General features: G+C 44.8%; 1 protein-coding gene and 1 long non-coding RNA gene across 4 annotated transcripts; one reads left to right on the forward strand and one right to left on the reverse strand.

The window, feature by feature from the left end:
- On the forward strand, nt 1-26495 carry PPP1R2 (protein phosphatase 1 regulatory inhibitor subunit 2). Of its 3 annotated transcripts, none has more exons than XR_013347072.1 (7): nt 1-281; nt 10511-10618; nt 11180-11260; nt 11601-11707; nt 14872-15069; nt 17327-17542; nt 24996-26495. XR_013347072.1 is itself a non-coding variant. In XM_077825968.1 (6 exons), the coding sequence occupies exons 1-6, from the start codon at nt 106-108 to the stop codon at nt 25061-25063; spliced, it is 738 nt and encodes a 245-aa protein (XP_077682094.1). In that variant the 5' UTR covers nt 1-105; the 3' UTR covers nt 25064-26495. The 3 variants fall into 3 exon arrangements, 1 of the variants encoding a protein (XP_077682094.1); XR_013347073.1 differs by lacking the exon at nt 1-281 and adding an exon at nt 8936-9219; XM_077825968.1 differs by lacking the exon at nt 17327-17542.
- Nucleotides 5437-7481, reverse strand: LOC144269913 (uncharacterized). The gene is made up of 2 exons (XR_013347074.1): nt 6814-7481; nt 5437-6103 (listed from the first exon to the last, which is right to left on the reverse strand). It is a non-coding gene; the product is annotated as an uncharacterized LOC144269913 (long non-coding RNA).
- Nucleotides 26496-26560: the final 65 nt, after the last annotated feature.

The following is a 26560-nucleotide window of genomic DNA, read 5'->3' on the forward strand; positions in this document are numbered from 1 at the left end:
CGCGGCGCGGGCGGCTGTTCTGTGGCGCCTGGCGTGGGCCTGCGAGTGAGCGAAGCGGCGCGGGGTCCCCGGAGCCGCCCCCGTCCCCGCGTGAGAGGCCCGGCCATGGCGGCCCCGGCCCCCTCCACGTCGGGCGCGGCGGGGCGCGGGCCCATCAAAGGCATCCTGAAGAAGCGGGGCTCAGGCGGCAGCGGCCTTCGCAGCAGCGCGCAGCCTCCGGCGGCGCCGCCGCCCCCACGCCGCCCCAGCCCCGCGCCCGGGCCCTTCGAGGACGAGCAGGGGTGAGCCGCGGGCGGGGCAGGTTCCCGACTCCCGTCAGAGCCGCGGGTAGCCCAGGGCAGGGGGAGAGAGCCGGAGGGCCCGCCTCCTCCCCGGGCCGGCCGCCCCTCCCGACCCACCCCCGTTCCCCCCCCCGGGGCCGGCCGCCCCTCCCCCAGGCCTGGCCCCAGCCCGGCCGCCCCTCCCCTCCCCGGGCCGGCCGCCCCTCTCTCCCTGCCTCCCTTGCGCGGGGAGCCGCCGGCGTCGGGCGCCCCCCGGGAGCAGCCTGCGCCGGGCCCAGGAGCCCGCCCCAGGGAGCAGCTGAGGGGAGCCCTGGAGCAGCCGGCCCTGGGGCGGCAGGCTTGGGGCCAGTCTGCTCTTGGGGCCAGTCTGCTCTTGGAGGCCAGTCTGGGTTGGAGCGGGACTGGCCCTGCAGGCCACCAGCCCCTTCTCCTTGCGGGGCGGAGGAGTCTCTGCCTGCCCCTTAGCCCAAGGCCCTTGGGCACTGGTGTGTGGGCGCCTTGGGCTGGCGCTGGCCCATGCGAGCTCTCCTCCAGTCAGCCCCCTTTCCTCGCCCAGCCCGGTGACAGGAATGGATCCGTTGGGTGTTATGCCCCTGTTGGTGAAAGTGTAAAATCAAACCACATTAATAGCTAAACTTCAGGAGTCTTGCTTCAGGTGGTGTTAGTGGCACAGGCAAAGGATTCACTTTAAATGCATGGGGTTTGTTCTGAAAGTGTCCTTTTAAAACAATTCCTATACTTATTTCATTTCACAGTGTTTCTGAAAAGTAAAGGTGGTATATACACTGAAGACTTGCCAGGAACCTCTAGAGCCCTGTGAACACTTTACAGATCAAAGTGGCTTATAAGTTATTGAGTGCCCGTGGTGTGCATGGTACTGTACATACATAAACGGGTTCTGTGCCCCAAGGAGGTCACAATCTTAATCATATATATACACACAGTACTGCAGGGATAGTCAGTTATTTTTTTGCCAAGGTCCATGTTTCTTGGGCAAGGTTTAGTTAAGGTCCAGATTCCAGACAAGAGTGTAATAAAAATAACATTAATAATGATCAGCAAATAAAATATTTGAGGGTCTGTTCAAAAGCATCTGGCAGTCTGGATTTGGTCCCCCCGATCTACCTATTGACTACCCCTGCAGTACTGTACAATATGATAGATTGGTGGGTACAAACCTAAAGCAATACATACATGTCTGCTGCATATTCACAAAACAACATTCTGTGGCTTTACTGATGCATCTTCAGTTATTCAGGTGTGATCACCACTACAGTACTTTGCCTGCTCTGTGATGTTCTGCTCTATATAGGTTTTTATGTAACGATAATCTCCTTGGTATCTGAGTGTTTTTTCTATGTGTATGTTATGTGATGTTCATTCTCTTTCCAGAGGGAGAAGCATGTGGAGTTGTCTTTTCTTTTCTTTTCTTTTTTTTTAATATACCTGTTGCTGTGTGTTTAGATTAGAGAAGGCAAGGTCAAAGAAATGCGCCTTGCAGTTGGCGGGGAAAGTGATGAGGTTTGTGTTAGTCCTTAGTTTCTGGAGTAGTTTATTCCGCAGTCTCGGATCACCCCTGGAGAAGAGTTCTATTGTGCCAGAGGAGTGAAGTTGCTGACCACGGTCTTTGTCCCAACCCATTAAATGGTCTTTTAAGTGTGCTGGGCCCAAGATATGGAGTGCTTTGAAGATAAGGACTGAGATCTTGAAAATGATTCAAAATTCAGTGAGAGGCCAGTGAAGAGAGCAGAAGACAGGTGTGATGGTAGTCTGTTGCTGAGGAGGTGCGCTGCAACTGTTTGTAGTAGTTGGAGTTTCCTAAGTGCTGAAGGTTTTGTGTTCAAGTATTTCCCTTTGCTGTAGTCCAGCCAAGAAGTGATAAAGGTGTGAATCTTTACCTAGGGAGGTGGTAGAATCTCCTTCCTTAGAAGTTTTTAAGGTCAGGCTTGACAAAGCCCTGGCTGGGATGATTTAATTGGGGATTGGTCCTGCTTTGAGCAGGGGGTTGGATTAGATGACCTCCTGAGGTCCCTTCCAACCCTGATATTCTATGATTCTATGAATAACTGAGGCTAGGTCTTCATCTGCCAAGATAGGTTGGAAAGCATTGGTCCCAGATGTTAAAAAGCATTACTTGTGGACATTGCAATGTGAGAGCTCAGTGTCAGCAAGGAATTCAGAAATAGTTCTAGACTACGGACTGAATTGGCCAAGTTGGGGTGTGGACTTTCTGTCAGAGTGCACCATAACTGCAAACTCTTCAAAATTCTTTCTTTTGCCTACAAGCATCACTTCTGTTTTTCTCAGGTTCTGATTCAGCCAACTGATCTCATCAAGCATTGTGCCATCTTGGTGGCAGTAGTGGTGTGCTCGTATACCGTGAATGATAGGTAGAGAGTTGTGTGTCAGCTGCATATTGCTGGCACGTGAGTCCATGTTGACTAACCAGTTCATCTAATGGTTGCATATAGATGCTGAAAAGGACTGAAGAGAGATTTGATCCTTGTGGAACCCCATGAATGAGGGGTCTAGTAGGGTGGCGGTGCAGTTTACTATCACTGCTTGTTGGGTGCATCCGTCTAGGAAGGACTCAAACCATTTTAGCACATTACCCTAGACTCCTGTCACTTCTCTCAAGTGACACTGTTCCCACGTGCTGAACCCACATGCTGGCGGCTCGGTCTGTAAGGCGTTATACCTGGACATGTAAGTGTCCGCCAGGTGCGACTAGCAATAAAAGTCTTGGGCTTCCCAGACCTTCTCATTGTCTTGCAGCAGTAATTGAGGAGGGAAAACAAACCATATGGGTTGTATTGCTTTCCAGTACTCCGAATGGTAACATTCCTAAGTCCGCCCCCACCCCCACACATGTAACTTAATGGTTTGGACCCTTGTTCAATATTTTTTATCCTGCACCAATTAGGGTTACCTCCCTTGTACCAAATTTTTACTTCTCTGTGGTGATAAAAGGACATTTTTTCTTGCTTTATATCACTTCAGGCCACTTTTATTTTGTATAGCATGTGTCTTCCATGTATTGCATGTTACTGCTTTTGTTTTTTACCTTATATGGTAACGAATTAACTTTATCTTGTACTTTATTGTAAACAGTTACATTGTATATTATATACAGTTAATAAAGTGTCATTAATGAGCCCTTGGTTTTACTCATTCAGTGCATGCTGCTAGCTTCTACTGAAATGCCTTGTCATGTTCCTCCAGCGTATCTATGTCAGCTTGGTTTCAGAGTGACATACCAGTCTAAAACAGCTCAGCTCCCGTGCTGATCCTGTCAGGTTTCCTCCCATTATGTTGCTGCCCCATCTCAGCGGATTTATACATTTTAAAGTTTAAATTTTTCTCCATAAAGTTCTTTCAACAGTTCTTTAACCATTTTTGACCAGTTTCAAGTTGGCACAATTCTTTAGATGGCTGCAGATCGGTAAAAGTTAATAACACTGGCATATAAATAAATTGAATATTATTATACTGTATTTCCTTAATAGATTTAACCCTGAGGGTGTCTACACTGGCAAAGTTACAGGACTGGCAGTTACAGTGCCTCTTAGAGAGCACTGAAGGGAAACCTCTGTTGTGTGTTCACACTGTCAGCTGCCTGCACAATAGCACGTTGGCACTTGCAGTGGTATTCAGAGCGGTGCACTCTGGGGAGCTATCCCACGAAGCAGGTATTCCTTTTCTGCCGCTAAGAGTTGTGGGAAGACGGAGGGGGTCGCGGGGCATCCTGGGTCCTGTCCCAATGCCCTGTGATGCATCGTTTTGAATCCCAGCAATCCCTGTGCTTCCATCTGCATTTGGGGCTATCTTTCAACGGTTTGCATACTGTGCGCTCTCTGCCTCTTCGGTCTGCAGGAATGGATCCCAAACTGTCGACCAGTATGCTGCTTGCTCTGACTAACACGTCATCATGAGTGGCAGTGGAGTTATTCCTTAAACTGCAAAGGCAAGAGGAGTGCAACATTGATCTCGCTATGACACGAGATTCCTTGTGGCATTCATGAAGGTGCTGACCACAGTGGAACGCCACTTTTGGGCTCAGGAAGCAAGCACTGAGTGGTGGGATCACATCGTGATGCACGTCTGGGATGACGTGCAGTGGCTGCAGAACTTTCGCATGAGGAAAACCACATTCATGGGGCTGCACATTGAGCTCGCCCTAACCCTGCTGCACAAGGACATGAGAATGAGATCTGCCATTGGAGAAGCATGTGGTGATTGCACTGTGGAAGCTGGCTACTCCAGACTGCTACCGATCGGTCGCTAACCAGTTCGGAGTGGGAAAGTCGACTGTTGGACTTGTGTTGACGGAAGTGTGCAGGGCCATTAATCGTATCCTACTCCAAAAGACCGTGACTCTGGGCGGCGTGCATGACATCGTGGATGGCTTTGCACAAATGGGCTTCCCTAACTGTGGAGGGGCGAGAGATGGCATGCATATTCCAATTCTGGCACCAGACCACCTAGCCACCGAGTGCGTTAATTGCAAGGGGTGTTTCTCAATGGTTCTCCAGGCACTTCTGGATCACTGTGGGTGTTTCACAGACATTAATGCAGGCTGGTCTGGAAAGGTGCATGACACACGCAACTTTTGGAACACTGGCCTGTTCAGGAAGCTGCAAGCAGGGACTTCTTCCTGGACTAGAAGATCACCATAGGGGAAGTCTAAATGCCCATTGTGATCCTGGGAGACCCTGCCTACCCCCTAGTGCCATGGCTTATAAAACCATACACGGGGCACCTTGACAGCAGCAAGGAGCAGTTCAAGAACAGGCTAAGCAAGTGCAGAATGACTGTTGAGTGTGCTTTTGGCCATAATATTTGTGGAGGGAAAGGTGAAAGCTTCACTCAGGGCTGGACTGTTGAGGCTCAGCACCTGGAGGCTGAGTTTGAGCAGCCAGAGACCAGGGCTATTAGAGGGGTGCAGCGCAGGGCCATAAGGTTCAGGGATGCCTTGAGGCAGCAATTTGAAGCTGAAAGCCACTAATATTTGTTGCTATGCTCGGGAGTGCGGTGCTTGTAATGCTAGGAGGTGATTGCGATTGATGCAGCCGATGCAATATGAAGGTTTAAGATAATTGTCTGTTGCTTTGCAGGGCTCTGTTTGTTTGTTTTCAGTTAACAGAAAAAAGATTGCTTTCAAACCAACACAATTCTTTTATTAAAAAACAGCCGGAGAGAGTCAAACAAAAAAACACATCAGCACTGAGCGGGATGGGGAAGGGAAGGTGCCAGGAAGAGGTGGGGTACCGGGATGGTTAAAGATTTATGCATGTCCAGGGATCATATCCAGCCTTCTCCTTTGGAGTACAGTGCAGGGGGTACTGTACTTCAACAGGGCCAAACTGCAGAGGGATGGCTGTTGAGTGCAGTGGGAACGGGGGGTCCGCAGTGCTGTACTGTGATGGGGGAGGAGTGGAATGCTGCGGGTGCAGACTGGAACCAGGAGATTGATAAGAGTGTTCTGGTGGTGTCTGGGGGGTGCATGGGAAAGAGTTCTGTGACAGTGGCTGCAGGGGAGTGCGGGTGCGGAGCTGCTTGTTTTGCAGTGCTAGTATCAGTTGGACCATGTCTGTTTGGCGCTCCGTAACGTTTAAGAGCCGCTCCATTCTGGCTTGCTGCATTCTCCTTTCAGTCCCTCTTCTCGCTGTCCTGACACTCCTTCAATTCCTGTTTTTCTGCCGCAGAGTGCATCATAACATCACGCAGGAAGTCCTCCTTAGTTCTTCGTGGCTGCTTCCTAATTCCGCGCAGCCGTTCAGCTGGCGATATCAAAGAAGGAGGCTGGGATCCTAAGGTTATCTCTGTGAAGCCAAAATGCAACATTTTACAGAAGCAGTATTGTTTTCAAAACACAGAACACTGATTTAGTGATTTAAAACACAGCCACTATTCACATACCTGTCACTAACTGGCTGACCCCAGGCAAGCAGACATGAGCCACAAGGCCCCCAAAATGGTGAGTAGCCTCAGGGGCAGGGTAAATCACTGTTCCCGGACCCTACTGTACACTGGGCACGTGGCCCTTGGGGATAGCTAGCACTGTATGAGGGACCCTGAAAATCATTCCTGTCCCCACATTTCCCTCAGGCTGTGTTCATTATGGAAGATATCTCGTGGCTGAGGGTGAGCAGGAGGGAGCAAGGGAGGGTGAGCAAGGGAGGGTTTTCTCCATGACTGTGGCTTCTGCCTGGCCCTTTTGTGGCTTGCCTGTGTGAACCAGTGGTCCCACCGTGACGGCAGATTGATGTGGGAAACTTACTGTTATTGGGGCAAGAAACAAAGAAGCTCTGCCAAAGAACCTGCAGCAGCAGATGCTAAGTTTCTCAATGAGAGTTTCCCGGAGGTTTCTGAGGCAGATTCCCATGAAGTGAGGGAGTTAATCAACAGCCTGTTCCGCCGCTCAGACTAGGCATGTGGTGGTACACACATCATACAGGCACAAGTCTGCTTTCTGCAACCCTCCTGACCCCAACAACTTGTTTTAGCAATTCCCAAAATCAAATCCATTTACCAGGGGCCTCCTCTCTTGTTTGTGCTTCTCCAAGATCCGAGGGCTGTGACTGGCTAGCTTCTTCCGGGGTAGAAAAGAGCTCCTGGCTGCATGCATCTCTGACCTCTGCCTCTGGGTCCCCGTGCCCCTCAACATCAAAATCCAAGATTTCCTCGTCCTGGCTCGGTCCACTCTCGACTGGCATGTGAGCCACCAAAGTATCCACAGTGGCCTTTGCAGTGGAGGTGGGGTTGCCACCGAGTATTGCATCCAGCTCTTTGTAGAATCGGTAGCTCATGGGCGCAGCACTGGAGCGGCAGTTTGCTCCACAGCTCCTTCACTTTGACTCTGCATGGCAGTGTGTTCCGGTCATGGCCCCTTTCTGTCATGCTTCGTGAAATCTGGCCATAGGTGGTATAATTCATGTGGCTGGAACGCAGCTGGGACTGGACAGCCTCCTCTCCCCAAATGCCCGATGGGGTCCAGCGCTCAGCATTGCTCCAAGAGGGGGATCGCTTGATGCATGGAGCAGGCATGGTCACCTGGAAAGATGCGCTGAGACCACTGCACGCATCACCGAGCAAACAGGAAGGGGACTTCCAAATTTCAAAGGAATTTACAAGCTGATGATGACGGTTGGTCACTTGTGGGCAGGGCAGTAGAGTTCAAACCGATGACCAGAGAGGCAAGAACAGATATTGTGGGACACCTGCCAGAGGCTAGTTGCAGCGCTGTAATCGACCAGGGTGTCTACACTGGCCCTGCAGTGCTGTACTCCTGGCGCAGAAAGCTGTACACCTCTCATTGGGGTGGTTTTTTTACAGTGTTGCAACTGCGCAGTTTCTGTGCACTAAGTGGCTTGGCAGTGTGTGTGCCTCGGGAGTTACAATGCAGAAAGCTGCTTTACTGCACAGAAACTTGCCAGTGTAGACAGGGCCTAAGTCATTTGGACCTGTTTCCAGTTTATGGCATATCAATCTTTTTTTTTTTTTTTTACTATTTTTAGTTTTACCTGAAGTGTTAAAATAAATATTTTTAAAAATACATATTTTTAAAATTTGTACAATTGATTCAAAATATTAATTCCTAGTTTTAATACACGTTTTTTTTTGTTTTTTTTCAATTTACAAAACGTCACCATATGGTTTTTCACTTCCTAGTAACATTTACTTCACACTACATTTGAACAGAACTTTTGGGTAGGATTTTTAATGTTGAGATCTGTTTCTTATGCTTAGTGAATTTCTTTGGTGCTGGATTGGTTTTTGCTTCCAAAGCACATTAGTCATCTGAAAAAGAAAACACAATCAGTTGTAGCCCCTCTTTGGTGCCCTTGCAGATTTTGTGCCAGCAATGCCCTTCTCCCAGACAGTCCCTACGTAAAAGAATAAATGGACACAAGTCGGACATCAGGAATGGTAACATACAAAAGCCAGTAGGAGAACACTTTAATCTTCCTGTACATTCTATAACAGATTTAAAAGTGACTATACTTGAACAAAAAAAACTTCAGAAACAGACTTCAAAGAGAAACAGCAGAACTAAAATTCATTTGCAAATTTAATACCATTAATTTGGGCTTGAATAGGGAATGGGAGTGGCTGGCTCATTACAAAAGCAGCTTTGCCTCTCCTACGGAAAGGATGTGGACAAATTGGAGAGATTCCAGCAGAGGGCAACAAAAATTATTAGGGGTATGGGGCACATGACTTATGAGGAGCGGTTGAGGGAACTGGGGTTATTTAAGGCATGGCTACACTTGCAGATGTAGAGCGCTTTGAGTTAAACCAGCCTTTGGAGAGCAGAATAGGGAAAGTGCTGCAGTCTGTCCACACTGACAGCTTCAAGCGCACTGGTGTGGCCACATTTGCGGCACTTGCAGCGGCATTGGGAGCGGTGCATTATGGGCAGCTATCCCAGCATGCAAGTGACTGCAACGTGCTTTTCAAATGGGGGTGGGGTAGGGTGGAGTGTGACAGGGAGTGTGTTGTGTATATGTGGGGGGAGAGAGTGGGTTTTTGTGGGGCTGAGAGAATGTCAGCATACTCTCTTGTAAGTTCAGACAGCAGCAGACCCCCCTCACCCCTCTGCCTCCCCCTCTCTCTCTCTCACAGCATTCCATGCTAATGGTTGCTTTGTCTCGGAGCAGATAAGCATACTGGCTGTCAGAAACGGAGCTTTCAAAGGGCATATCCGCATTCCTGCAGCGGTTCCAAAACAATGACAAGAGTGGCCACTTAACTTAAGGGGATTATGGGACATTTCCGGAGGCTGATCAGAGCGTAGTAATGCAACACCTCGTTCACACTGGCACTGCAGTGCTCCAGCGGGGGCGCAGCAAATGTTATTCCACTCGCCGAGATGGAGTACCAACAGTGCTGTAGCCACGGAATCAGAGTGCTCTACGTGCCTTGCCAGTGTGGACAGGTAGTGAGCTAGTGCGCCTGGGGCTCCTTTATTGTGCTGTAACTTGCAAGCGTAGCCAAGCCCTTAGTCTGCAGTACAGAAGAGTGAGGGGCGGTTTGATAGCAGCCTTCAACTACCTGAAGGTGGGTTCCAAAGAGGATGGAGCTAGACTATTCTCAGTGGCAGATGACAGAACAAGGAGCAATGGTCTCAAGTCGCAGTGCGGGAGGTCTAGGTTGGATATTAGGAGAAACTATTTCACTAGAAGGATGGTGAAGCACTGGAATAGGTTACCTAGGGAGGCGGTGGAATCTCCATCCTTCCAGGTTTTTAAGGCTTGGCTTGACAAAGCCCTGGCTGGGATGATTTAGTTGGTGTTGGTCCTGCTTTGAGCAGGGGTTTGGAGTAGATGACCTCCTGAGGTCTCTTCTAACCCTAATCTTCTATGATTCCATGACATTCTTATAAGTAAGCTGGAGAAATGCAGGCTCAGTGGAACTACCATTAAGTGGGTACATAATTGGTTAAACAACCACAAACAGAGTAACTATTAATCAAAGGATGGCAGATTGGAAGGAGGTCTCAAGTGGAGTTCCACAGGGATTTGTTCCGGATCCGGTGAGAGAAGATGAGATCTATTTAATTTTAAAACCCTGGAGGATATGTGGTCAGATCTTAGGGGCCTAAAGATGATCAGGCATCTGGTAGGATTTTCTAACATAATAACCAGCACCTGAGGCTCCGCATTGGGGGTTAGACTAGATGACCTTTGCAGTCCCTTCTAACTCTGTGGTTCTAAGTTCTTGTTTAGTGTAATAGTCCTTATTGTGAACAGAGATTATAGGGAAAACATTCATGTGTACCCCATGACAGTGTAAAAATACACATGATAACTAAGACTTAAGTTGTATAAATACTCCTGACAGGCAGAAGACTCAGTAATTCATACTCTTCTACCTCCATTTTTCATAACTTGCTCGGTCACTGTCTCTCCATTTAGCAAATACTTAATAGCAGAGCACTATAAAGAGGTCTAACATCTATTTTGCAAAAAATATTGAAAACAGCTCACTTACTAGAACTATGAAGTTATAATTTATAACAGTGCTTGTCTCAAAATATATTTTATTAGTTTTTTTCCTTGCTTACTAATTCAAGGAATCTCCCAGCCATCTGCTTGACCTTTCCCTATTTGTACATGTCAGGAAATGGAAACCAAAGGAGGACCTGCATGTTCTGCTTCCTTGTCAAAAGAGAATAAAATTTCTTTTAGCATATGGGGAAACTAACTTTCTTTGTTTTCTCATTTCAGTAAAAAGTCCCAAAAGTGGGATGAAATGAACATCCTAGCTACGTACCATCCAGCAGGCAAGGACTATGGTTTAATGAAAATAGATGAACCAAGCACTCCCTACCATAGGTAAACTCACTTAAACATTCTTTAATAATTGAGTATGACGCAATACTTGACTACACCTAAGTAGTTTAGCAGCGTACTTAAGCTTGTGAATGATACTGAATCTGCTAGAACTATAGCTGACTGCATGACAGGGTTCAGGTAATCCATCTGAATTGTAAGTGATGAGTTAATGAGAGTTGGATGAGACAACAGTAACTTAGGGTACATTTGGAAGTATGTTACATGTTTTAAACAAAGGCTTAGGGTGAATATTTTGTAGCATTTTTAATGGGGATAAATTGATGTTGAGAAGCTTTAAATGTTTTAAGCTTTACACATTTTTGGAATTCTGTCTGTAGATTACATTGCAGGGTCTTGCAATGAATAGACTTAGTATCTGTGTAACAGGAAACAAAACTGTTTGCATCAAAATATTTAAACCAGAAAAAGAAAAACCTGGAATTGAGTTTTAAAGGAATAGTTGAACTGAAATAAGTAAAGCTGTCTAATGTCTGCACTACTGATCAAAATGTTTATCAGAGATAGTTTAGAATTAATTCTCTTGCATGTTTGTCTTTCTAGTATGGTTGGAGAGGACGATGAAGATGCAGTGAGTGATTCAGAATTGAATGAACCTGTAACAGCAGATGTGTTAGCTAAAAAGTAAGTGGTGCTGGCAATAGAATATTGACAAAGTTTGAAAATTGTCTGTCTTCAGAGTAATTTCTTGGTTTCAGGTAGATGTTACTGTTTTTATTAAGAGCTGGATTTTGCTATGACTACTCATGCTGAGTAGTAGCTTCCTATGCAAATGACACCATTGAAAACAAAACTTTTTGCAGAGTAAATTCGAACTTAACTTGAGACACTAGTCCTAAATGATGGACAAAAGTATCTTTATGTATACCAGAAGGTTTTTTATGTATACGTACAAGCTGAGTACTTAATTGTTATGAGATGTTGATACTCTGCTTCAGCACGTCTTCGTGTACGTTTTTGTTAGGTTAGTGGCAGCTGAAGGTAAAGGACCCAAGATTCTAGCTCAAGAAGAAGAGTGCAGGGAAGAGGAGGAGGAGGATGAGGATGAAGAGTTAACGCCTGAAGAACGAGGTAGGTTTTATTTTTTCTGTTGTTGAATAGTTTGTTTCTTTCAGTAAGAAATGTCTGAGGAGGAAGAGATGTACCATCCATCAGAAAGATGCTGTGATCTGAAAATGGAGAAACAGCTCTCTGGAGGTAACTTAGATTCCTTGTTAACTTGGATACTTCCAAATTTGGTTTGATTAAATTGCAGCTACTAAACTAGTCTGGGAGCAAGTGCATAAAGATCAGGCTCACTTGTCTTGGAGGAGCTCTTGTAAGATGAGGGTAATGGGAGTAGTTTCCACAAATGCTAGTGTATTGACCCAGAGATGGTTTTATTTTGGAAGATTACCCCTTAATCTGCACACCTTTCAGTTGGACTTAATTAGGGCTGTCAAATGATTAAAAAATTAATCGCAGTTTTAATTGCACTGTTAAACAATAATAGAATACTATTTAAATATTTTTGGGTGTTTTCTACATTTTCAAATATGTTGATTTGAGTTACAACACAGAATACAAAGGGTACAGTGCTCACTTTATATTGTTTATTACAAATATTTGCAATTAAAACTGATTAATCACCATTAATTTTTTAATCAGGTTAATTTGTTTTGAGTTAATCGCTTGAGTTAATGGCGATTGACAGCCCTAGACTTTATCACTAATACCTGTCTATTGCTATCTGTATAGCACTTTTACCTCTCAATGGGCAGGAAAAGCAACTACACTTTCCAGCCAATGTAATTCCATGAATCAGCTGGAAGAGGGAGCTAGCAGGCTATCCGTAGCGATTCCTCAGTAGGTTGTTTCAGTATAGCTTTAAAGCAGACACTACTCTGAATTAACTTGGACTATAGCATTTTAACAGAATGGTCAAGCCGTGAAACATCTTGGGTTTCAAACCCAGGTGTGTGTTGTAGACTGCAGAGAGGTATTGCTGTTTCTCATTTTTTCTGGTCCCACTTCTCCATTTCTAGAGTTTCAGAGTAACAGCCGTGTTAGTCTGTATTCGCAAAAAGAAAAGGAGTACTTGTGGCACCTTAGAGACTAACCAATTTATTTGAGCATGAGCTTTCGTGAGCTACAGCTCACTTCATCGGATGCATACCGTGGAAACTGCAGCAGACTTTATATACACACAGAGAATATGAAACAATACCTCCTTCCTCCCCACTGTCCTGCTGGTAATAGCTTATCTAAAGTGATCATCAAGTTGGGCCATTTCCAGCACAAATCCAGGTTTTCTCACCCTCCACCCCCCCACACAAATTCACTCTCCTGCTGGTGATAGCCTATCCAAAGTGACAACTCTCTACACAATGTGCATAATAATCAAGTTGGGCCATTTCCTGCACAAATCCAGGTTCTCTCACCCCCTCATCCCCCTCCCAAAAACCACACACACAAACTCACTATCCTGCTGGTAATAGCTCATCCAAAGTGACCACTCTCCCTACAATGTGCATGATAATCAAGGTGGGCCATTTCCAGCACAAATCCAGGTTTTCTCACCCCCCCACCCCCATACACACACAAACTCACTCTCCTGCTGGTAATAGCTCATCCAAACTGACCACTCTTTAAGTTTAAACTTGGAGAGTGGTCAGTTTGGATGAGCTATTACCATAAAGAGTGGTCAGTTTGGATGAGCTATTACCAGCAGGAGAGTGAGTTTGTGTGTGTATGGGGGGGGAGGGGGGGGGAGAAAACCTGGATTTGTGCTGGAAATGGCCCACCTTGATTATCATGCACATTGTAGGGAGAGTGGTCACTTTGGATGAGCTATTACCAGCAGGATAGTGAGTTTGTGTGTGTGGTTTTTGGGAGGGGGGTGAGGGGGTGAGAGAACCTGGATTTGTGCAGGAAATGGCCCAACTTGATTATCATGCACATTGTGTAGAGAGTTGTCACTTTGGATGGGCTGTCACCAGCAGGAGAGTGAATTTGTGTGGGGGGGTGGAGGGTGAGAAAACCTGGATTTGTGCTGGAAATGGCCCAACTTGATGATCACTTTAGATAAGCTATTACCAGCAGGACAGTGGGGTGGGAGGAGGTATTGTTTCATATTCTCTGTGTGTATATAAAGTCTGCTGCAGTTTCCACGGTATGCATCCGATGAAGTGAGCTGTAGCTCACGAAAGCTCATGCTCAAATAAATTGGTTAGTCTCTAAGGTGCCACAAGTACTCCTTTTCTTTTTGCATTTCTAGAGTGTGAACTTTCAGTTTCACTTCTGACAAGGAAGTTGAAGCTGTACTTGGGGCTGCCAAGAAGCAAAGATTAATATGGTTGTGGTGAATTGTCATACCGTAACCAGGCACCTATTTCATAGGGAAAAACTACGGCACATGTTCAGAGGTTGGGATCTTAGGGAAGGGTGGAAAGAGGTTTTCTTCTACGATTGGAAAATATGCCCCTGGTAGCTGCCTCTTGGCAATTAGCTGGCAAGCAAGTTAAGCCAGCTCTAGGGCTTGATCTGCTGGCCTCTGCAGTGATTTGTTCAAGTTCTCTATAGGACTAAAGAGAAGTTAGTCTTGCATCACTTAATAGGGGCAGGTATGCCGTTGCATTCCCCGAATGAAAAGTTCCCATGTGTTTTTGTTTGGTCCAGATTTCATCACTTATGTTTGGTGAGTAGCAGTTAGACTTTTAAGACACCCTCAAATCCATTCAGATTTCCTTCTTTGGGGAAGAAGCTGACTAAAATACGTCAGGATTTTTTTCTTAGTGTCACCTCCATAACTGTTTATGGGTAATTAAGTGGCAACAAATCTAATTCTTAAATTGTTGTTCTTCCCATATTTCCTGTGGCTGTATCTCTAAATCTCCCCAAAACAGAGTTAATCCCCTAGTAAGGACATGTGAGGAGTAAGTTGTGCCCCACTCTACTGAGATGACATATTTTCACTCGGCAAAATTTGTATGGCCATCTTGCTAATTGTTAGTTTGACTAGTAATTAAGAGCACTAAGCTATAGTTTGCTAACACAGAATCCTTCCATAGAGTATTTTAAACTAATTACTTAAAGAAAACATTTTATATTCGAAACATACAATAACTTAAACGACATAAAGATTACATACACTCTGGGAGAGGTAACTCCTACCTGTCAAACAGTGATATGTTGGAATGTTTTCAAAGAACTAGTGTAAGAATATATCTAAGAATCTTTTCCTGCTCTTTCCACAGAAAAAAAGAAACAGTTTGAAATGAAGAGAAAAATGCATTACAACGAAGGACGAAATATCAAATTGGCTAGGCAGCTAATTGCAAAAGAACTACATGGTGAGGAGGAGGATGAGGAGGAGGAGGATGATGATGATGAAGATCAAGAAATGCCTGATGCTGGAGATGTAGAAAACATGAGTACAGAAACCATTGAACCTGGTGAGCAGCTAATTGTCAAAGGAATGTTTAAGCATGGTGGTTCTTTGAACTGCCAGAATTGCAGAAAAGCAAAGGGGTTTACCCTTCTCTTCCACTCAATTTGTAACCATAAAGGCTGAGAATATCCCCTTCCCTCTGCTATATTTATATAGCCTCCATCATTGTAGTATCTAGGCACCATCTTGACATCTAGGTTCTTAGCTTTAGAAATACACCAAATTGGTATTGTTGCTGTCCCAAATGCAGGGGTTCTCCTTCGTGGTGACACAATGGACAAGTAAGCCCATTTGTTTCAAATACGTCAGAAGTTCTCTACAGCCAGTCCTACTTCCTCTGAGCAAGCTGACCCTTGTTGCAGCAGCTGCCAGTACTTTGACTGAGGTGGGAGCAAGACTTGTACTGATGACTAAAATAAGCACTGGGCATGTCGGAGTGTCTCTTTGCACTTGCTTTCCACTGTGCTGCCATACCACTTTGTGGGCTGGCACCACACCTCATAAGTACTAATCTAGTGTTAGAGTAGAGCAGAGCAGGTCTCTACCATTCTAGCTAAAATCTTCCACTTACATTACTGCAACTTTGCAACTAAGCAGTTAGGACATTGGTATGTGGTTTCCTATTTTATATAATGACTTTACATTTCTGTATCTGCACTGAGAAGCCCAGCCGCCCTGCATTCTCACCTGCTGGAAGAGTTCTGTGGTTTCTAGCTGGGTGCTGTTTATGGAATCTGTTTCAGGACTCCATTCTTTGTATCAGCTTCGGGCTAGCAATTTTTTATAAATATGAAGTTTCATCCCACTTCTAGCTGTTGTGGGGAGAGAGGGAGAGAGAGCGAGCACGCTTTCTCTTTTCATCTCTTACCCTGCTGCTCCTTCCCCCCAGACTGTTTTTGGGGTGTCCTCCCCATTAAGAACTATAGTGCCTACTTTTGCTGCAGCTCAGCTCTTTGAAACAGCTGTGGGCATCATGAAGTTGATGTGTTCTCTCTCTCCCCCCCGCCCCCATTTCACTGGTGCTCGCAAGACTGTAGTAGCCATGAATCTGAAGTCTTAACCTTGCTGAGCTGCTGCTTGGCAAAGTTGTGAGTAGCAGAGGCACTAGAGCTGTCAGCAGACTCTGGAAGGTGTTGCGTTAGTTTACATTTAGTTGATATTTGGAAGGTTTTCTTCCCAACACTATAAACTACAGTCTTTTGTAAAATGAGAAATTCTATAGAAATAGTCTAGGCTCCCACCGTCTCCAGGAAAGGTGACTGGGCAACTGGTATTTTCAATTCTTGACTAAAATCACATATTTTGGTACCAATATGTATTACTGTGGGGCTAAAGCTCACAATAACTGCTCTTGGGGAGGCATCTTTTGTCATTCTCAGTCCCACTGATTGTTTAGCTTTCTATGGTAACGCATAGGGCCCTACCAAATTCATGGTCCATTTTGGTCAATTTCACGGTCATAGGACTCAAAAAATCATAAATTTCATGATTTCAGCTATTTAAATCTGAAATTTCTTGGTGTTGTAATTGTAGGGGGTCCTGATGCAAAAAGAAGCTGGGGGGAGGGTGTCACAAGGTTATTATAGGGGGGTGCGGTACTGCTTCCCTTACGTCTGCATTGCAGCTGGCGGCGGTGCTGCCTCCAGAGCTGGGCAGCTGGAGAGCGGCAGCTGCAGGCTGGGAGTCCGGCTCTGAAGGCAGAGCCGCCACCAGCAGCAGTCTGAAGTAAGGATGGTATGGTATGGTATTGCCACCCTTACTTCTGCGCTGCTGCCCGCAGAGCTGGGCCCTCAGTCAGCAGCTGCCACAGTCTGGCCACCTAGTTCTGAAGGCAGCAGTGCAGAAGTAAGGGTGGCAATATCACACCATGCCATCCTTACTTCTGCGCCGCTGCTGGCCGTGGCTGTGCCTTCAGAGCTGGGCTCACGGTCTGCAGGCACCATTCTCTGGCCGCCCAGCTCTGAAGTCAGCGTAGAAGTAAGGGTGGCAATACTGCAATTCTCCTAAAATAGCCTTGTGACCCCCCCGATGCCCCCCGCAATTCCCTTTTGGGTCAGGACCCCCAATTTGAGATACACTGGTCTCCCCTGTGAAATCTGTATAGTATAGGGTAAAAGCACACAAAAGACCAGATTTCATGGTGGGAGACCAGATTGCATGGTCCCCGTGACGCGTTTTTCATGGCTGTAAATTTGGTAGGGTCCTAGTAATGCATAATCCTAAGACATATAATGGCTATTTACTAGAGCTTCACTCTCCAGGGGAAAGGAGGACACCAGTAGGAATCTTTGTGGCCTTTCTCCATGGCTTGAAGCTGCCATCTTCTTTCTGCTCCCTGCTATAAAGCAGGGAGGCAGCTCCGCTCCCCAGCTGCACTCTCCAGGGGAAAGACGGGCACGCGTTTGCAGTATTTTTCCATCTCTGCTGTTTGACATCACTCCATCCTGCTTCATAATCTGATTTCTGAGCTGCATCTGGTAATTATCAATTCTTGACTGACTGCTCATGCCCAATTAACTGTATAAGTTTCTAACGCTTTATTTACCAGCTTACCAGTCCAGTAACTCTCCTAACTAGTTTAGCTTGAGTTTTCCTTTTTGTGAACTAGTTGCTTAACTTTCTGCAGTTTAGTTTATTCTTTCATTTATATCACTGTGCCTAATCCAGTGAAATACTTCATCACCTTTTAATCTCTACGTAATAGGCTGAATATCTGATTCACTTTTGCTCCATTTGCCTAATTATTTTTCTCTTGAAAATCCAATCTCTCTTCATTTTTATCTTTGCTAGTGGATTGAAAGTTCTCCCTTGAGTAACTGATTATATGTATAGTTTTTAGGGGAGTAGGAATGATAAAAGTGGAATTAACTTTAAGCAAACCTGTGTTAGTAAATGTCTTGTCCCTGTCTTAAATTCCTACCAACCTTCCGAAAATTGTCTGTAATGAGGCTAATGTTAAGAGAACCGACAGCTCTCAGTTAGGCTTTCAGATTTAATAGGTCTACAGGCAGGCAACAACTCTTGGTTATTCTTCAAGTGATTGTGGACATACACATTCAACTGTAGGTATACACTCAATGCACTTGAGTTGGCGATTTTACCTGCAGTACCACAAAATGGCGTAGATGCCCAGACTCTCCTCCTGTGTTGAGCTGAGCTGAGGACATACAAGGGGCATTGTTGCCACTTCTCTCTCAGTTCCTTCTTATTACGTATGGTGAGAGTTGGAGCTCCCTGTAGCTATTTAGCTTTGGTTCACTAGCCTCTCTAAAGAGTTCTTCTCGCTTTATATAGTTCTAGTTAAATTTAGTATAGTATGGTTTAGGATAGTTAGATATTGTTTCAGAAACTCATTAACATGGAAAAAATACCCAGGGTTTAAGCAATGTGCCACTTGCAGGACCATGATCCCTGTCACAGGTAGGTACAAAATCTGCTTAATTTGTCTAGGTGGGGGAGACATTCAGTTTGTACCTCCTTCCATACCATACCAAAGAAAGAGAAGTCTTCTTCGGAACTGGACCCTGACAACAAGAGGACGGACTCTCCATCTATAAAACATGCACAGCTTTGAGACTAAAATTGAGAGAGAAGCACCAAGAGCTCCATGAACATCTCCTCTGTTTACTGAGGGGAGTTACATCTTCTCTTCGGACTTGGGCCCCAAGAAGCCAGTTTCTTCTCTGAGGTCTCCTAGGTCACATTGCAGACCTCTCTCCAGGGATAACAAATCTAAAAGTTATGATTGACTCTCTTACAAGGCCCTGGTGTGGCACCCACCACATTGCGGGGCAGTATGAAGTGTAGAATGCCCCCAAGGGAATAGTCATACTGGGCATCTTGGACTACTCCAGTAAGGTCTAGACCTCCACCAGAGTCTAAAAGGAGGTCACCTTCACCCATAGCAGGGACCTCTAGGGAAGCCCCTTCTACAGTCCCTCAGCCTCCTCCCTTGTTGGAGCCTACAAAAGACAGGGCAATACTGGAGGAACCTGTAGATGTTCTCTCCCCGCTCCCCCACCAAATATTTCATCTTCTCCAGAAGAGGCTGTCACCCAGAAGTCAACATCTGTTTCGCTTCTGGAGGATTTTAAAGTGTTCTAGGATCTTATGAGAAGGGTGGCCACATCTCTGGGAGCATGGGCAGAGCTTGCAAAAGATAACTGGCACAGGTAGCTAGGTATCTTACAGAGCCCTGCCCTGGGAAGGGTCACCCTTTCCAGCCTTGCTGGAATTGGCCAAAACCCTCCAGCAAATGTCAGCTTCTGTCCCACCCACTGCCAAACAGGTGGACGGAGGCTATCATGTTCCTCAGCAAAACTTCAGTTATTTCTTTGCCCACCTGATTAGACTCTCTCATGGTCATGGCTGCTAACGAGCATTCCAGGCTGTCTCACTCCAGGCCACTCTAAAGACGGGGATTTTAAAAGGCTGGACTTAAATGGCAGGAAGACCTGCACCACAGCCAGTCTTCAGAAGAGTGTCAAATTGCCAGGCACTGTTGTTTTAAATACACCTTTACTAATTGGTCAGCAGTCTCCAAATTTGCAGAGTGCCGGCGGAGTACTGAGGACAGCTCTTGGCCATAGTTTCTGAGGGACACTTTGCTAGCTGTTCATCACTTCAAGTGGCCACCGACCCTGCAGATACTGCCTCGTGCTCCATGGCTGCAGCCATCTTAATTGAAGGCTCCTCTTGGCTGTGGCCTCTTGTGTCCTGAGGGAGCTGCAAAATACAATAGAAGATTTACCCTTCAAGGGTTTCAGACTGTTTTCCCAGACAACAGGTGACTCCACGCACACCTTCAAAGATTCCAATGCCACCCTTCATTTAGTGGGGGTTTAAACCACAGTAACAAAGAGGAAATCTTTTAAACCTCAGTTATACTACAGAGCTTTATATCAGCAGAGGTCTCAGGACACCTTCAAAAGAAGGCCTAAGTCTCCTAGACGTTGCCAGTCAGCATCATCCCCAGTGGGCCCTTCTCATCAGACTACTTCAGCCTTCAAGCAGCTATTTTGACTGTTTGATCAAGGACAACACGCTGACCATATCTCACCTCCCTCCCTATGGAAAGTGCCCAGCACTGTAAAGGAGGGACATGTCATCCAGTTCAGCTCCCTCCTATCCCTTACCATGGACCTATCTCACAGGACTGTGTATTGCTTCAGGAAGTTGTCTCTTTTTTAGAATTATGTGTCCAGATATTTCCGTACCTGGATGATTGTCTGGTTTGGAGAAGATCAGTCACTCTTGTCCAAAACCACATCATTGTCATGAGATTGTTATTTTCTTGTGTAGGCAAGAAACTGAATGTAGGCAAATCAACATTACAATCAACACAATGAATAATTATTATAAGAGCAGTGCTTGATGCTCCAGCCTCCATGGCTTACCTTTGAATGGGCAAGTTTCAGTCCATAGTGCCTGTCTGGAAGCCTTAAATCCAACCTATGGACAACAGCTAGCTTCTGCCTACAACTACTGGGGCACATGACCTTGTGCACATATGTGGCTCTGCATGCTGGACTTCACTTCAGATGTCTACTTACATAGCAAGGAAGGCTAACTTCTTCCGTTGCTGGATATACTGGGTGAAATTCTGTGGTCTGTTATGTGGGAGGTAAGACTAAGTTTCATAGTAATTATTTATGGGCTTAAAATCTGAGTCCGTATAATAAGTCTCCACCCAAAGTTTCTGATAAGGCATCTTCTGTTTTGGCTAGTAAGGAAACTGATACATCCTGTATTTTTTCCTGTGTTGGCTTTTAGTCAAATTTCTGTTGAGCCCTTGGCTTTACTTAATTCACATTATACCAGTGAGAGTCTGTTGATGAGGTTTCTCATTCATCTGTCATATCTCTGAGATGGCACATAGATCTAGCAGAGTCTCTTCTAATTTTTTCTCTTCTCCCATGGTATGTAAGCGTGGGGTGTCTCTTACTCTCTTGTGGGGAATGATTTGGCTGCCGAAAGTCTCTATCTTAGGAAGCTGATTCAGTTATATTTAGGTGTGAAGATCTGGACTTTTCATCTGTGCTTTTGTAAAAAAGCTGAGTAAAACGGTGTCTTCAGCATTTCCTCTTGATTAGGACTCCAGGCAGTGGCAGAGTCCATTGGCAAACATGTGACATTATGTTCATGACTATCCCTTCATCCTTTTTTTATACCACTCCCACCCTATGCTCTCTTCCTTCCCTTGTGGATTCCTGCCCTTCTGTTTTATCCTAAGGCTAATGAGTTTTAACCCTACCAGTCCAGTGTCCTTTTTCTGCATTGTTAAAAGGTGAGGAAATTGTCACCAGAACAGAGGTCTTAAAGAGATGATAGTCTTACTCAAGCTCCATCTTAGGTCCTGCTAATTTAAGAGTTGCCCTTGTCAGTGCATATGATCTCACACAACCTACAATTATCTGAGAGAGATGAAGGTAATCAATCCAGTTCAGTAACAGCCAGACCACCTAATGTATATTTGTGCCTTCCTGTTCTGTCCTTGAATGTTGTGCGTTTGTGGGCCAGACTGTTAAATCATTCCTTTCTGGTGTCAAGTGACCCTGCTTTCAGGTATTCTGGATATCCTTGTCATGTGGTGTTTTTTTTTTTTTTTTAATGCAAAGCATGGTGTTAATAGTTGTGTAGATTTGCTTTAGGATTATATACTGCATTACTTCAGTTCCTTCTGAATTGCCCTGTCTACTCTCTCTTTATGGCTTCTGTTTGTTGGTTAGGGTCCTCAGACAAGATAAGGTTCCCTGGATGTCAGTCAACTTGTATCTGCTTCCTGAGACAAACTCCCTTTGGGATCATCTGTAGGAGAGAATTTCTACCTCATGGACTGTTTGCCCAACTGATTGATTTATAGATTGTAACTTCAGTGCTTGTTTGGGTTCTGATCAGGACACTGCTTCTGGAGACGTCTTTTATCCCTTTGTGGGGCTCTGATAGTTCCTTCTGAGGGAAATGTTAAGTAAGTATAGGATCCAGTTGGGCCATCTTCTTTTGTAATTCTCATCCAAAATGGGTTTTTTCCCTCCCCAGGGACTATCAATAAAGGATGTTCCAGGGAGACCAGTTTTCCAGCTAGAAATGGGGAATATTGATTAATCCTAACAACTGAGTTAAATTTTTCATACAGAAGGTGTTTGATAGGCCAGGTCATGGTCTCTTTCTCCTCTCTAGTATAATCAGAGAGGATATAAAACAAACAGTATTGCCTTGGTCTATTTCACTTTATTCTATTAAGATTTTTCTATTGCATCCATCTTGTACTACATCTTGGTTCAGTTTGATTTCCCTCCCCCCCCCCCCCCCTTGCTCTTTTTAGGGGAAGAATTAGTGTATTTCACAGTTCACTCATTCTATTAACAAACTAGCAAAGGCTCGAATTCAGTTGTTAAACAATAATCTTTTGGCTTCTGGTGTTGTAGATTTTGGTCAGTCATTTTGAAGCCACTTTATATGAAACGTAGGCTGATCTCATTGCTACCTGGTTAAATCCAACCAAATCAACTCAACTCCGATTTGAGTGCAAGAGGAAACAAAGTTAAAAAATCTTGTACAGGCTTTTTAAATGTAAAGGAGATAAAATTTGCTTAACTAGGTTTTATATCCATTTAGGAAGAAACACAGACTTTTCACAACAGATTCTTCACTCTTTGCATTTGTGGGCGTGTTTTCAAAAAGGCGGACTTGAGAACATTTGGCTCGACTGACTCAGGGATATGAGTATTTTGAACCTAAAATTTCCTACTAGTGATAAAATGGGAAAACCACAGTTGTGCTGTGTGCCCTCTGAAATCTCCCCTGCGCAGATCAAATTCCTGGATAGAACTGGGTGTCATAGGCAGCTCTCAATGCAATTGTTCATTGATTTCCCTCCAGAAACAGTAGGGCCACTAGTTAGGCTTTTGTCCTTGCTGAGGTTTACCACTGTATTGTTTTGCATAACCTATTAAGCACAGGAAACTTTATTTTATAGATCTAAAATCTGCCCAGGACTGAGTCACAAACTTCTATTGTATGGAATTCATGCAGCTGTGGAAAATTTAGTTTAGTGACTGTAGTCAAAGCTTTGCCCTGTAGCAAGGTTTTTTAGGTTAGATGTGGCTGTGCTGGCAGCTTGACTAATCCTTTTCCTGTAGCAAAGGGGTCAGGGTGTGGGGAAGCCTTTCTTTTTTAAAGTTCATATCAGTGCCACAAAGGATATCTTCACTCCCCCATTTGATTGCTCAAAAGACTTTATCCTTGTATCTCAGACTCCTTTTGGCATTTGGAGGCTAACACTTTCCCCGATACCTTTTAAATTGGGCTCTTCAAATCATTTATCAAAGACAAAAGTTCTTATTCTTGTTTTTAAATTTCCTTGTTTGTTCTAGCCACTAGACAGTTGCTTTGAACCAATTAATACTTGGGTTGCATAAAAATACTTTAGGACTGCATTCTGCCAAGATGGTAAGTGGGAAGCATTGTTTTTTTGGTGTTCTCTTAAGCCCTCTGGGATTTGCAAGATGGCGTTAGTTACTTATAGGGTTGGAATAAGATCATTCTTTTGTTGTATTGTGTGTGTTTAATGCAAAAGTTTCTTCCGTAATATTGTATGGAGCTGAAATTTGGGTGTGTCTGATTCAGAAATCCTTTAAGGAAAATCTTAGAAGTCATGGGTAATGTGCTAGTTTCTTTAATTCATATAGTGTGGTGAGGCTGAAATAGCAAGTGAGGGCATGTGTTAATTGTAACTATACTTATGCAGCGTTTCACTATAGTACTGTGCTGCTTCGTTTCAAAACTCTGTATAGGAGGTCCACCCAGGAGTAAAGATTGAGCTAAAAAGTGGTGAGTGTGCCTATGTTTCAGGAATTTTGTATGTTGGGCTCTGCAAATGAGTAGCTTCTCAGAAATTTTGTAGGATATATCAGGGTCCCACGTAGTGCAGCAAGGATCCTGTGTTCTCACATGCTGTGTATGTGCGAAAACAAGGGTGGCCAACCTGAGCCTGAGCAGGAGCCAGAATTTGCCAATGTACATTGCCAAAGTGCCACAGTAATACGTCAGCAGCCCCCCATTAGCGCTCCCCCCTGCTCCAGCACCTCCTGCCCACCGGCAGCCCCACCAATCAGCACCTTCCCCTCCCTCCCCACACCTCCCGATCAGCTGTTTCCTGACCTGCAGGAGGCTCAGAGGGGTAGGGGAAGGAGTGAGGGCATAGCAGACTCAGGGGAGGGGGCGGGAAGGGGTGGAGTGGGGGCAGAGCCAGGGGCTGAGCAGTGAGCACCACCCAGCAGATTGGAAAGTTGGCACCTGTAGCTCCAGACCCGGAGTCGGTGCCTAGACAAGGAGCCGCAGATTAACGTCTGAAGAGCCGCAGGTGGCTCCGGAGCCCCAGGTTGGCCACCCCTGTGCTAAGAGGTTCTGTTTTTTCAGCATTTTAGGAGAAAATAAAGTGAACTATTTGGGAGGGTTTTGGTAGTGGCTGAGGTCCCAGAAAAAAATGCAGGTTGCAGAGGGTATGTCTACACTTCAACGTAAGCCCATGGTTAGTATAACTTGAGGTAACAGATCTTGGGTTTGTTAACCCTAGGGCTTGATAATCTACTCTCATTCGCTGCATCTACACTGCAAAGTAAAAGGGCTTGAACCTGGGTCCTGACTTGACTTGGGCTTGCACCCTCCACGCTGGTGGGATTCTGGGACCCTGGTTTAGCACAATTTGTATGTAGATGGAAGGGGGTGGGGTAGGCTTGAGTCTGAGTTCAAACCCTGGGCTTACATTGCAGTGTAGACATACCCTGAGTCAAGTATGTTTCAGGGTTGCCAAATGTTACGTCTGCTCTTTGTGGCAACAAAGGAATGCCTTGTGAGTGCATGTGGTTCAAACCATGAATATTTATTTAAATCTGTTTCATAATCTCTCTCCTTTTTTCTCTTATACAGCGCATGCTACTAGTGACCAGCTGGAGAATAGAGTGGACAGCATAGAAGAGATCTGCCCAGAACTGTAACTGCTTGTCAAAGCTACAAACTTGTACGGTGCTTCATGGTTTTGCGACTCTTAAGTATTGAGAGGCATGTCAGTTATAGTGTTGTATTGCCAAGAATGTTAACTTTAGAGACTCGTATATTAGGCAGAAAAGCTGCCTAACTGGTTATTCTTGTGCCTAGTATTTCATGGAGAGTACAGCTTCATAATCCATCAAACCAGAAATTTGAGACAAATTAACTTGCGTAGCGCATATTGTCACCACGTGCTTTAAACTATACAAAAAATCAGTATCTTTGCTTTTGTTGATTATTTATTTGACTCTGTTGTGGTATCTCTTGTAGTAGAAGGGTTCTGGAATTCATGAACCAAGCAGTGCAGCAAACAGGCTGATATGTACTATCAGGCGAATTTAGCAGTTAAAAAGGGATGATTTTAGTAGCGTAACTTTTTGTAGAATTTTTTTGACCTGTTACTCTAGATGGAGGTATGTCATGACTCCTATTTTCTCAATCTTTATAAGAGCAGAGCTGCATTATTTTTGTGGTCTAAAAAGAAATCTGTTTGGAATCGGTTACTAGTTCCTGACTAAGACAACACTAACAACTGGTGGGATATTTGTACACTGGAGATGTGCAGACCTTGATTTTGCATCTGATTGTGATGCTCTCTTCCCTTGGGGATGGATGGGTTTTGGAACTTTCCTTATTTATCTGTTCAGATCTCAAAACTTCTTTCCAGTATTTTCCCCCTCAGGCCCCCCAAATGTCACTCTCTGCTGATTCTCTTAAGATCTGCCTTAGGATCCTTTGCACCTTCTGACTTGCTGTGATGTGAACTCGCGCTGCTAGCATCTGAGGATAAGTATTTATCTGAGCAAATCTACTTCAGTGCTATGGAGATGGAATGGCGTAGCTTTGTATCGTGCCAGCCTTCCACTCTGCCTAGTAACTGCTGATGACCTAATTCCTTCTTGGGACTTGTAATCTGTATGTTGAAGACCACTGGTTTAGAAGTTTCCTGATCCAATGTAACTTGCAGCAGCTGCTTTTGTAAGATGAAGGCTATTTGGAAGAATAGAAGGGAGATTGTCCTATAATGTATAATTTATGTGCTGTTAACAGTGTGGTTCTATAGCCCTGATGGAGAGAGAGTACTGAACCTACAGATTACTGTAAACAATAACATCCCACTCAAAAGATCTTGACTATGGTGTGGATGTACTGGTATTCAGAGTAGTACTTGGTTTTATTCCGCAAATGAAGTACACTTAAAGCTGTGGGTTGGTCATGGAATATTTTGTATTCAATTATGTCTGTATTTCTCTTAAATTTGAATTAAATTTGATACGTTCCAAACGTCTGTAATTATACGGACCTATTTTAAAGTGACTTCCTGTCCAAAATGTATTTATGAAGTCTGAATAAAAGAATGAAAAAGTTACTTTACAATTATTTTGAACTCACGTGTGAGCTTTTCTGAAACACTAGAATGCCATATTTATCACTGGAAAAATATA

The sequence above is a fragment of the Eretmochelys imbricata genome, chromosome 9 (genome assembly GCF_965152235.1).
Source record: "Eretmochelys imbricata isolate rEreImb1 chromosome 9, rEreImb1.hap1, whole genome shotgun sequence".
NCBI classification, from domain to species: Eukaryota; Metazoa; Chordata; order Testudines; family Cheloniidae; genus Eretmochelys; species Eretmochelys imbricata.

Coding starts and splice junctions, on each gene's coding strand:
- PPP1R2 (XM_077825968.1), top strand. CDS start 106: ATGGCGGCCCCGGCCCCCTCCACGTCGGGCGCGGCGGGGCGCGGGCCC. Junction 11,261..11,600: donor GCAGATGTGTTAGCTAAAAA/GTAAGTGGTGCT, acceptor CGTTTTTGTTAG/GTTAGTGGCAGCTGAAGGTA. Junction 15,070..24,995: donor TACAGAAACCATTGAACCTG/GTGAGCAGCTAA, acceptor TCTCTTATACAG/CGCATGCTACTAGTGACCAG.